We start from the raw sequence: 13,741 nt of genomic DNA on the forward strand, positions 1-13,741 counted from the left end.
TACAGACGACCCCAAAACTGAAAGTATAACTCTGTGCATTGATCTTCATTATAACACACTGACTTCACAATTCTGTGATTACCATATACTTTGAACGGGAACCATCAGTTTCCAGGAGGCAATGACTTGAAAAACAAAAGATAAAACTGTAAAATGAGACAAAAATCTCTCACATACATTTTTGAGCTGCATAAAAACCACACGTGCTTTAATTATCATCATAGAAACTAAGTGAAATATGATTCAATTTTGATCTTTTACCGGAACATGTAAAGTTAATAAAGGCCAATAACTAAAGAATTTCTGATCAACTCTACATACATGTACAGTACATGCAAAACATGATTTTTTAAAACTTAATAACAGTTATTTGTGCAAACATGAACTATGGACTCTATAATAGCCTGTTTAAGATTAACATCTCAAGACTCAAACAAAGCAATGTCAAATAAATTTAAGATTGATCAGAGCATTCATTTTCTTTGACATGTTCTACTTTTGAACTGACTGATGCTCAAATTATTAGTTGTTGTGGGGTTTTTTTTACAACTTTTCATCATGTATCATGTTTATAGTCAATGTTCAAGTTTTCGAAAAGCTTTTTGGCCTACTTCATGCATAATTGTTTTTGGAAAAAATACAGAATCCCTGTCAGGGGCGGATTTAGGATTTGTCAAAGGGGGGGGGGGGGGGGAGTGGTGCACATTTTCCAGAAGAAAACAAAAAATCTAAATTATTTTGGAATAGCTCCTTCATTTGGTATCTACATGTAGTTTTATTCAAAATATGGCTATGTATATTGTAACATTTTTGTACAGCTTTCTAATGTTTCAGTAAATGAAGATGTATCATACATGTAGAAATTAGCATTACCATTTCAGTGTTCTACATTGTGTATTGTGAATGAACTATAAAAGATATAAAGAACTTTCACACCCTCCCAATCTGGAAAATACATTACCAGATCTTTGATGCCTAAAATTACTAACAAATATATTTCACACCCCAGAAGTTTTCATAATTCATAGAACTGCATCAAGGAATATAAGAAAGTACATTCCATACATATTCTAAGAATTAGACCTTAAAGGACAAGTCCACCCCATTAAAAACTTGATCTGAATAACAAGAGAAAAATTCAACAAGCATAACACTGAAAATTTCATCAAAATCGGATGTAAAATAAGAAAGTTATGGCATTTTAAAGTTTCGCTTATTTTCAACAAAATAGTTATATGAACGAGCCAGTTACATCCAAATGAGAGAGTCGATGATGTCACTCACTCGCTATTTCTTTTGTTTTTTATTGTTTGAATTATACAATATTTCAATTTTTACGAATTTGACGATTAGGACCTCCTTGCCTGAAGCACAAAATGTTAAAATAATGGAATTCCACGTGATCAGGGAGGAATGAAACTTCATTTCACATGACAATGACGAGAAAATAACAATATTTCCTATTTCATATAATAAAATACAAAAGAAATAGTGAGTGAGTGATGTCATCAACTCTCTCATTTGGAAATAACTGGCTCGTTCATATAACTATTTTGTTGAAAATAAGCGAAACTTTGAAATGTCATAACTTTCTTATTTTACATCCGATTTTGATGAAATTTTCAGCATTGAGCTTGTCTGATTTTTCTCTACTGATTGAAATCAACATTTTTCTGAGGTGGACTTGACCTTTAAGACTGTCTCTGCGACCTTGGAGAACATTTTCATTTTTTAAGAGGTACTGTATATATGTACTAATTTATCTTTATCATCTACAAGTTTTTTTTACAACTTTGTTCACTCTGACAAGATATCAGGTATTTTCCTGTCACGGAGGTGTGAAATAACCTATATGTATGACTGAATGGAACCAATTCCTTAGTGGGAATCTGATGGGTAAATTATGCATTGTGCTGAGATTTGGCCCTATAGCTCAAAGATTTAAAAAGTGTTGGTTATCAAAATAATTAGGAGGGAGGCAGGGTGTCATTGTCAAAAACAATTCTGCATGAAGTAGGCCAAAAAACTTGAATATTGACTGTAAACATGATACATGATGAAAAGTTGTAAAAAAAACACATAAAAATAATTTGAGCATCAGTCAGTTCAAACTAGAACATGTCAAAGAAAAGTGGTTCTGACTCTCATCCTTAGGGGAATGAAACCTTTGGAACAAGTAGGCTTGTGTCGAAACAGAAAAATCAAAGAAACAGATCAACGAAAGTTTGAGAAAAATCGGACAAGTAATGAGAAAGTTATGAGCTTTTGAATATTGCAATCTCTAATGCTATGGAGGTCCTCCCATTGGCAACGCGACAAGGATGTGTGATGTCACACATGAACAACTTTCCCTTTGATGGACTATGAAATACCCTGAAAATGTGTCTTTTCGCTTTTTCGTATGGTGATACAAACTCTTTATCCATGATGTATTCTTTAAAATTCTGTATTACATGCCCTCCTATAGAAAGAATACATGTTCTACTGATAGATGTAATAAAAGAGGCAATTTAAGTGAAATATATACTAAAGTAATGGGGAGAGTTGTTCAAGAGTGACATCACACATCTTTGTCGCACTGCCAATGTGAGGATCTCCATAGCATTAGTGATTGCAATATTCAAAAGCTCATAACTTTCTCATTACTTGTCCGATTTTTCACAAACTTTCGTTGATCTGTTTCTTTGATTTTTCTGTTTTCACACAAGCTATCTTGGTCCAAAGGTTTCATTCTCCTTTAAGGTTTGCGGGTTCAAAATCAAATTGCAGCCATGGCGTTTTTTCCTTCACAAAAGAAATTTACACACATATGCTGCATCCATGTGAGGTAAATGGGGACCTGGCAGAATTGATTCCTTGAATACACATTGTGCTGCAAACAGTAACTAGAGCTTATACTCTGGGGTAACGATAATAGTGCCCATCAAAATAACATTATTTCTAGATTGATTGCACTATATAAATGACTATTACTATTGTTATGATTATAATTCATATAAGAGAAAACAAAATTAAGATTTTTGACTGATAATTCAAGAATCAATTTATTGCAATTCCTGTGTGTAAAATCTATTCATGTACAGTACATCATTTCATATGCAATGGTTCCAAATAGGAAATAATTTGGCAAGAAGAAAGGAACCTGGCCAGTATAGCATAGTAGTGGATTTGATATGGTGCGAAACCCCAGTGCAAAACAAAGCTGCTAGTTTGTATTGCTAATAAATCTGTGGGTCTATGGGTTGAATTAGACAGATTTTTCCTTTTGATCTGTTAGCAAAAAGACTTTTATGAAAGGATCAGATTAGAACTTGGTTTTGTTTATCTTAATATCAATTACTGTTTTAAGTGATTTTGCTCAATCAATCATGTTCATAATGACATCAAAGAAGGCTTCTATAATACAACTTAGAGCATGTGCTCAGAAGTTGATACATATTCACAAGGTCAATTTTTGCACTACTTTTTGCAAAAACCTAACATAGAATTTAGCAAAACTGGAATAAAATTGCAAGAATGAGCTCCTGGATGATTACAAAACATTTGTTGCTTTGATCTTGAATCATGATTCTTTCATTTGTGCATTTCAAAATTTCATGAGCCACCAGTGATCATGGCTTTTGGGTCGAACGCTTTTTTCCTCTAGAGACATGGACAGTGAGTGAGGATTGAAAAATTACATTAATACTTAACTGAATTAATAATTCTGAAGCACAGAAGAATCAGGTTCAAGTTAAAAAGCTACAGGGGAGATCACGGGAAAACTCTAGTATCCAAGGGCCTTTTCACACATGAATCTTGAATCATCATAGTTATGATGATTACAGTTTGTCTTTAGAATCATCAGACCTTTCACACAGAAAATTTGTACCGTAATTTGAGTTAAACTTAACTGGAATTCACCTCCCAGGTAGAATTTGAATTCATGATTGTGATAAGCATTCATGATTCTAGTTTGGTTTCACATGTGCTACAAATTTGTCATTAGTCTTATTATTTCAATGGAATCATCATTCAAATTACGAATTTTTTTTACTGTGTGAAAGGGACAGTAAATGAAATTTGTAATCATTTGAAAGAGAGGAACAATGTGATTAATGCATGGTGTTGAGTACACTGTGCTTGACTAATCACTCAAGAATATTAAACACAAATGAGTGATGTCATAGTAAGGGCACACTTGTATACGTGTATGTAAATATAAAACACATGAATTTGCTTGAAAACACTCTCAATTCAAATTAATTACATCTACTTACTGATGTTTTCAAGACCTTCCCTGGAGTGTAGACACGATTCTGATGTCGTTCTCTGGAGGGGTTGTAGGTGAAGGCTTGTTGGGAAGTTGATGCTGATCATCGACTCCCTACCCGTTTTCCAAGCCATAGGATCGCTGCTGTGGTAGCCTCTCTCTCTGATAAAAACTCTTTCTGGTTAGAAACCTTAGACTCTTGTACAGGTGGCAATCACAATGTAGACCCTAGCCAACCAATGCCAGTCTGCTACATCCCTGTAACCGATCAAACATTCTTGAATTTGATTAACTGCATTTAAAGGAAAAGGAGAGTAGTTGCAGTGAACAATTATTTCATGAGAAAGTTTTTAAATCAAGGTTAACTGTCACTATAGTATCATATATCTAGATCTTATACATCAATCTAAACCTATCTTTGTAAAATCATGAAATCTTAGCTCAAAACCAACAATTCTGATGATCATCAGCACAGAAAAAGCATGTGTGGGACAGTGTACTTGGAAAAATACCAAACATTTGATGGAATTCCATACTTATTTGGCTCCTTTCTGAGCAATTATGCATTTTCTTCCAAAGAGCTATTTAGCACATATTTTTTATTCACAACATACAAACACTTGGGTGGTAATTTTATTGTATTCTTTTCGAACTCATTTTGAGATCGTTACCACAACTGGTATTTATATTTTGTTAAATCAGAAGCTTGAAAATAAATAGTGTTATTTATTTGAACAATATACACGCAAAGTTGAGTATGATGGTGAGGTTAAAAAGGGACTCACATCATTTCCTTTGTGCCTATATAGTGAAATGTCATGTACCTGTATAATGTGTATACAGAATAGGGACTGTTATTTTCCGTTTTACCGGTAAATAAAACAGAAATTCTGTTTGGTTTTTATACTTTTCATGTAAAAATTCATGGAATTCACCTTTGCATAACTGAATTCAGGTTTGTGCTGTGTACATTTTCAATGACAAAACATCGTCCATAACAGAGATGATCTCACATGAATCTTTTCATAGAAGTCAGACAATATTTATTTTTAATAAGTTTTGGGTCAATTTTTGTTTAGCTATCACAACTGAACCTACATTTCAAAATGTAACTTAGTAGAATTTTAAACATCATTTATCTCTACCATCTGATGGAGATGGTGCATTTTTAAATCATTTCAGACTTTATCTTTAAAACATGTTTGGATTTTTTCATTTTTAAGAATTAATTTTAGATATCAAATATCTTTATCTACCACCAGGCGAAGAAAGGTGCAAATCATCAAAATGTTTCACATTTTATCTTCAAAGTGAGTAACTTAGGATACTTCATAATGTAAAATCTGGAACTCATTCACCGAATGAATAATAACCTAAGTTATTTTAGTAATTAGTCATTATTTTAAGTTAGAAATTGTACATAGACATTAATGTGTATTGTTTTTCAATCATAATTAACAATCACCTGGTGGTTGGAATAATAATTACATGAATAGGTAATTTATCAATGTGATGAGTAAATATATAGTTGTAAGTATTCTCAGGGAAAATTCAATGACATCAATATTGATATTATATTGAGCTCTTGCAAGTGCATTATTGCCAACTGCCCATTCCAATCCTGGCATAAAGACAATAGTGACGCTCATTAAAGAAAGACAATACTGCAATCCTTAAACCACTTTATACAGAGTGTCAGTTACATCAAATTTACAATAAAAGTTATTTAAAAAATGGATGATTAATTTGCTCATAAAATTAATGTCTGTTATTTTGACTTGAGTGCATTGAATGAATTGAAAATACCTTTTACTTCTTTATTGAAATCCCATCCACGAGCTGTCCTTAACAAAGAAATTTGGTTCACGGCTGGAAATAAGCATCTTACCTGCAAAGAGAAAAGAGAAAGCCATTAATTGATATAACTTAGAAAACACACTAAAAGGGGTAATCCAACTCAATTTTTTTTTTCAAATTGGCCACAAATGTAATGATGCTATGAAGTAGAGACAACTCCAGCATTCTACCATTATATGATCTTATTTTCATTTTTATTGACTCCCCCCCCCCCCTCTCATTTATGAGGACATATTGCCACATGTATGATAATTATAATAATAAAAATAATAGGCATTTATGTAGCGCCATCTATCTAGAAATATTCTATTCCGAGGCACACACGAAAAGAAAGAATGAGAAAGTTTGGATGAGTGTCAAAGTGCCAATAACTAATACTGTTAGAAAAGATAAGACTTCAGTTTAGATTTTAAATTTAACAGCAAATTATTCCAGAGAGAAGGTGCCGAGGCAAGCTTGTGCACCATATGCTACACGTGTCTTGGGAGTCTTAAGAAGTTGCTGGTGTGATGATCTCAGGCTCCCAGCTGGTGCACCCCCAGGTTCTTAGAATACCAAGAATAAATGGGGGAGCTCTTCTTACAAAAATCAACTCACAAAACTGCCAATTGGAGATTCGTAATGTCTTTAAATTATCTCATTTTCGAATTCTTTGTAAGATTTATTTATTCAATACTAGCACTGATCTGCTTTCCTAATATTTATTTCTTTCACATCATGTAATTGCAAAGGTTGGATGCCTCGAGAATTCTGTAGAGAATTAGACATAGATTGAGAATTAACACTTGGTCATGGGTACATCAACAAAGTATATTTATCCTTTCTTTTAAAATGCATTCAAATGATCTAAATCACAAATTATGAAATCATTGAAATGTAGTAAACAGAGAAGACTTGATTCACATCTCCTTTTAACTTGGTTAAATGCAGTATTAATAATCACATATCAAGAGTAGATTTAATAAGACCATAAATGTGCTGTAACAAATCCACTCAATGGGACAAGAGTAGTTTTTATTTCAATGGTGAGCAGATACATGTAACAAAACAAAGTAGTTTCCATGCCTTTATTTTGTGAATGGGTCAATGGGAACAAGACATTAATGCAAGTCAAAAAGTATAGATGACTTTTTTCAAAAAGTAAGAGTAGAAAAACAATGTGTATGAGGATTAGCATATATTATGTGAAGAGTCATAGATAAAGAAAATTTTGTCTTGATATAGTATTAAAACACAATTAAATAGAATTTCAATAATTGCTTTTTCTGACACTGTTATATCATTGACCCTAGATTATTATTTCTTAAGTCTTGCATTCACTGTTAAAGTCAAATTATTTGCAATGTGGCTGTTTTGGGATTAGCCCCGTTTTTTTTTCAGGACCAGTTAGGACTACACTATGAGTGCAAGCCTCGCAAGGAGTAAAAAAAATAAACGTACAAAGAAAATTGGCTTCATCATGGGACAAAGAAGGGGTATAGAGGGAATAGAGGAGGGCAGGGTGCATAATCTGAAAGAAAATGACACTGGCCAGTCACAATAAGCAACAGATTTTCAAGTTATTGCAAAATTATCTTTAAAAAATCCCACATTCCAGAATCCTGACACAATCTAGCATTCATACTAATTTACACAGCAAACATGCGTGGAAATTCAAACTTTGCTATCAGCCATCTCAATATTTACATTTTGTCTACATAAACAAGAAGCATCAATAGACTGAACTTCCTTGAAATCAAGATCAATAGATTCTACAATGTAGAATTTGAATGAATTCAAGTTTTAGTAGTTGATCGTTTAACTCAATTGTGTGAATATAATCTCCTGAAGAAATGAATGAATTTAAAGTGCAAGATAAACTTAAATACAAACCTTACCATTGGAAATTGAATGAATGTATGAAAATCTTTCTGACTGGTTCTTATCTTATTTGATATTAAAACCAACTTCTGAAGCACAGTTCATGAAGCAAAATGCTGGATACAATATAGGCCTACAATGTAGGCTAGCTTTCTGATATATACATGTATGTTGTAATTGCCTCATTGGATTTGTTAAGTCCTTGTCACATTGTTATGTGCAAGCTTTGTGTGTGACTTGTGTTTTACTATAGTATTTGCTACCAGCAGGTTGCCCACAGATCACCCGCATTGACAGTATATCGCACGTATCTCGCAAAAAGTTGCTTGCAGAAGAGAACGCAAGTCTGATTTGCATGCAGAAAAGTTTAAAACATGCTCAAAACTTTGCTACAGGTGATTGCCTGCAACGATGTGACAGAGCCTTATAAGGTAGGTGTTCAAATGGACCTTATATAGAAACAATCAAGAAGATGCTAACAATAACCTCTGATTAAAATTTGAACATATACATGCAGAATCAGTTATTTAAGAAAAATATCAAAACAAATATATTTTAATTTGTAAGATTGCAAAAATTGTTAGAATAATTGTTCAATATAATTTATATCACTGAACAATTATCATGGCTTAGACAGGTATTTTTAACATTTTAAAGTTACATTTAAGGGGATTTCACTATTGCTCTTGGGATCGTTTGCAATCATTTGGTCACAATAGATGTTGCACACAATTGCAACAGTTGTAAGCAGTCCCCCAACCAATTGTGAAAGGGGCTTTACAACACCACTTATCAAGGCAATATATCCAATCAAACTAATGAAAATCCTTCAAGGGCCTTTGACAATTAACATTAATCATATTTTGAATCAATTACTATGGGCTAATAGGAATCTATTACAATACAATTGATATAGCAAAAATAGTTTGTTCTGAAGGAGGAGGTTTTAAAAGGAATTAAGGAGAAACGATAAGATAAACATATCCCACTTGTGATTATTCTTTCAGTATCAAAGCTAAATATATCAACAAATTACATGTACATTCATTAAAAAAAATTCTCATCTGAGAGACTTCACTTTCATATGGACTACAAATTTTGCATATCAGGCCTATCTTCTCAGTTTCCAAGTGTTGATCAGTTTACTTCTTTTTTTTTTTGGGGGGGGGGGCATATGTGGAATGTCCACCAACCCCCTGTCTGAAACTGGGTACTACATGTATGTGTGTGTGAGTTTGAATTTTTACAAATCTATACATCAAAGGGGAAGGTGGGAAGTCGGTTTTAATAAAACCAGAAAAATTCTAGAATATCGTGAACTTGTGAAGGTTGCAGAAAATCAAACAAAGGATAACAGTTATGAATTTTTTTTAATTTTGTGACATCATATCAGGGTAGGAAATAATTTCATTTTTAGGGACTATTTTATTTTCCTTTTCCACATTGCGGTGATTGCAGAATTTATGGGCCCTTTCTTTCATTTGAAGGGCTACTTTTTAGGGGTAAAAAGTAATTGTGCAGTAAAAGTATATTCTTCTGCTGCAGTTAGAATATTGATTTTCTAAATAATATTGAATATTGGATTGAACAGATCTTGGGGTGAATCCAGAAAGAATGGTCACCCCATAACATGCATTTAGGGGGAATGTGGGGGCTATTTGGGCTGTCATGAGAGTGAAATTGCCCATTGTTCTCATGTATTTCCTATGCTGCATCCTATGCACTGTATATGCAAGGTGCTCCCCCATACATCATGTAAATTACATGGACCTTCATGGAAGATGATAAATTAAACTACTATTTTCTGATAGTTTGGGGTATGAAAATGAAATCATCTATCTGATGATATGTGATGATAATTGATATGTCCACCGGGCAATATGATCACCTTCAATTTTCTGAGCTTATTGCATTTTTATGGAATTCATAATCACAGATGGAGGAGCTACTCATCAGTGACTAGTGCTGGGTGATATTTTTATATAATCAAAATTACATGCAATATTGAAAAATACTGATTCTTTCATTAAAGGACAAGTCCACCCAAAAAAGTTTATTTATTTATATTTATTTATTAGGTCTTCTGTATACAGGGTAGCCCTTTCAATATCAAGTATTGTTCTGCCAAGGAGCCCTGTCTATACTATCTATCTCGCTAAACCTAAGTTGATTTGAATAAAAGAGAAAAATCTAACATAACACTGAAAATTTCTTAAAAATCAGATGTAAAATAAAATAGTTCTGATACTTTTAAGCTGCGCTTAATATCACAAAACAGTTATAAGCACATCCCAATCAGTATGCAAATGACAGAACTGATGACATCACTTTATATAATTTATTTTGTTTTTTTATGATATGTGAAATATCAAAATATTCTAATTTTCTCTTCTTCATGCTCATTGTCCTGTGAAACAAAATTTTATTTCTCCCTGAAAATGTGGAATTACCATTGTTTAACATTTTATAGTTCAATCAAGTTGGTCCTATTTTCAATTCTGTAAAAAGAGAAATATTGTTTAATTCAAACAATAAAAAAACAAAAGAAAAAGTGAGGGCAAGATAGCATCGATTTGCCGTTGACTAAACTGTGCATATATTTTGCGAAAATAAAGCAAAACTTCAAACTGTCATACTTTTTTATTTTACATTTGATTTTGATTATGTATGCTTGTCTGATTTTTCTCTGTCTTAATAGACCAGTTCGTAGTTACTTCATGGGCAATTTTGGTCAAATGACCTTTCATTTCTTTCATCATGATAGGCAGATTTCAAAGCAAGATATTACGTAAGCTTGCCTTACATAGCAGGATGAAGAAATTGAATAGAGCAGGTGACTAGAATAGCACATCAATGAACACTTAATGAAGGTATTTGTTGCATTCCTACTGTGAATGAAAATCTTAGCATGTCCCACAATGTACTTGACAAACTGTGAAATACCAGTCGCTCGTGGAAGCATTGTTTTTTGTGGATGTAATGAAAACGACAATTCATAATATATGAATAATCAAGACATCAAAGTTGGTGCTTATCTCATTAGATTTTAAAGCACCATGTCACTTTAGTACAAATGACCTTCTTCTGTTCATGCGTAGAATCTTTTGATCATGCGCAGAAAGGAACTACGAACTGGCTTAATCATATCAATTACATTTTTCTGAAATGGACTTGACCTTTAAAGTTTAATTAAAGGTCAAGTCCACTCTGGAAAATTGCATTTGCAGTTTGCATACATTCTAACACTACTATAAGCTTGGAGCATTAGGTCAAATTACAAAGGAAACCAACTTGATTCATCTCCTTCCATTTTACTCCTTTCGCAGCAAGGGCAAGCCTCGTACGAAAAGACGCAGTCATGCAGGCCTAATTGCTGGGAGCCTCGCCGCAGCCCCACCACTGAGCCTGCTGCGAGCTCATCTTGCTCCGGGAGCTAATCCCGGCTCACAGATTCGTTCTCAGTCGCGGCGGTTTTTAGTCTGTGGCCCTGTGCTACTCATCAACTTTCATTCTTTTAAAGTTTAACTTTATCATGATACATTTTTAAATAATACACACAAGCGGAACTTACCCAAAAGATTCACTATTGAACTTTGAACGTTTTCACTATAGATAAAGGATCTAATGTTGATAACATTTGGCGTGATTCCAAATCAAATTCACAAATCTCGAAAAACAACATATTCGGGGATAATTGATAGTCTAGTCTGCACAAGAAAAGCCGATTATGAAATAAGAATTTTCAATTTTCAAAATGTTTTATTGTAGTAAAAAATATAATACGAATTTCAGAAAAATATATACCAAATATTGAATAAGTTGAATGAAATACACCCTTTATGAAATCTTGGAGACTAAAATAGGAAGCAATATGAAAAATTATTTGAATAGTAGTCTGAATATGTAAACCAATTTTATGGGGAATCCCCTCTCAAGAAAACGGGAGGAGCATGGAGCTGCAAAACGTTGCGAGGAGTTGACCATCTGTGGCGAATGAACACTGGCGGATCCAGGGAGGGGGGGGGGGGTGGGGGACAAAGCCAGCCCTTTCTAGAGGCACAATTTAAATCTGTAATGTAAACAGAAGTGTGTCCCCTTTTGAAAATGAAGATTTTTTTGCTTGTCAAATTTTTCCTCCTCTTTTGGAAAATCCTGGATCCTCCCCTGCGTATGAATGTAGGGCTTAGGACCTGGACCTTTGCACTGGACCCCCCCCCCCCCTCACGACCAAGAAAAAAAAAGAAACTGAAGAAAAAACGAAAGACTCAGGGAAACAAAAGGAGATAAATAATGATTTTCTGAATATTGTATCATAGTCCTTCACAATATTGTTCATTTCCACAAGCTCGCAAATTCTTAAATTATGCATCAGCAGCCATAAAAATATGCAGCTCCTCAATCTTATTTATAATTATTATTATTTTTGTCTATTAATACATTGCCTGCCGTCGTAATTGTTTTCATTTTTTATCCTATCAATAATTAGACTCAGTCAGTGCGGTCAGTGTCCCCTTTAATTGGACTGGGACTTTGACTCCAAAATCGAAATGTCATTATGGACTGAGAGATGGGTAAGAGAGCGGGTATGAGTGTAAAAATTTCAATTAATCATTTTTTTTTATTCGGGATTTACACAACCATTTGTTATGTATCGACCATCTTAATAGGATAGTTAATTCTGTCTGATAGTGACACACTTGAACGAAAAGTAAACACAATTTCATCTTAGGATGACAGATTTTGGCACATGGAATTTTGAGGAGAATAATTTTGTGGTGATATGTGTGATAATTTCTTTTTGATAGGTATAGGTGAATTTACTCAAAGTTGACATTATGAAGTAAAAACTATAAATGTTCGAATTAAATATTTGAAGAAACAAAATGCAAATTTTGCATTTTTTTTTTCAAATATATTTTAAAGCATTGTTCCCTAACTGAGCATTTTGAAATAAATGCCAAGTAGCTCTTATACTCGCCTAAAAAGTTTGGATTCAAGGGTGTCCCATTTCTTCAATACATAGCATCAGCCCCCCCCCCCCCCAAAAAAAAAAAAAATACTAAAACTTGAGGAGGTCAGAGTCTTTTTTTCTTTCTTTGTGGTTATCAATTTTTTTATTGAAAATTGTCACGTTTCTGCTCCGCCCCAACAATACTCTGGTGTTCTGCACCGCATATAAGTAGGGGCTCAGTTCAGGGGATCATTGACATACGGGGAGTCTTTGGGGGCATTTTCTGGAAACATTTTTATCAGGGGTATATTAGAGTACAAATATTTCCCGAATTAGCTTAAAGGTCAAGTCCACCTCAGAAAAAAAAAGTTGATTTGAATCAATAGAGAAAAATCAGACAAGCACAATGCTGAAAATATCATCAAATTCAGATGTAAAATAAGAAAGTTATGACATTTAAAAGTTTCGCTTATTTTTCACAAAATAGTTATATTAACGAGTCAGTTACATCCAAATGAGAGAGTCGATGATGTCACTCACTCACTATTTCTTTTTTTTAATTGTTTGAATTATACAATGGCAATTAGGACCCCCTTGCCTGAACCACAAAATGTTAAAATTATGGAATTCCATGTATTCAGGGAGGAATGAAGCTTCATTCAAATGACAATAATAAATAATATAATAAAATACAAAAGAAATAGTGAGTGAGTGATGTCATCAGTTCCCTCATTTGCATACCGACCGAGATGTGCATATAACTGTTCTATGAAATGAAGCGAAATTTCAAAATGTCATAACTTGCTTATTTTACACCCAAT

At 33.4% G+C, this 13,741-nt stretch overlaps 1 protein-coding gene across 2 annotated transcripts in view; it reads right to left on the minus strand.

Annotated features, from left to right (window-relative positions):
• Nucleotides 1-13,741, minus strand: part of LOC121425587 (SH3 domain-binding protein 2-like) — a 68,876-nt gene that overhangs the window by 42,583 nt on the left and 12,552 nt on the right. The window contains exons 1-3 of one of the 2 annotated variants that reach the window (XM_041621686.1): nucleotides 11,541-11,672; nucleotides 6,059-6,140; nucleotides 4,260-4,510 (exon numbers count right to left, since the gene is read on the minus strand). In XM_041621686.1, coding sequence (XP_041477620.1) covers nucleotides 4,260-4,386 — 127 coding nt within the window. In that variant the 5' untranslated portion in view covers nucleotides 4,387-4,510; nucleotides 6,059-6,140; nucleotides 11,541-11,672. Of the gene's footprint in view, nucleotides 1-4,259; nucleotides 4,511-6,058; nucleotides 6,141-11,540; nucleotides 11,673-13,741 lie in introns of those variants that run through there. The other variant, XM_041621687.1, reaches the window with a different exon arrangement.

The sequence above is a fragment of the Lytechinus variegatus genome, chromosome 12 (genome assembly GCF_018143015.1).
Source record: "Lytechinus variegatus isolate NC3 chromosome 12, Lvar_3.0, whole genome shotgun sequence".
NCBI classification, from domain to species: domain Eukaryota; kingdom Metazoa; phylum Echinodermata; class Echinoidea; order Temnopleuroida; family Toxopneustidae; genus Lytechinus; species Lytechinus variegatus.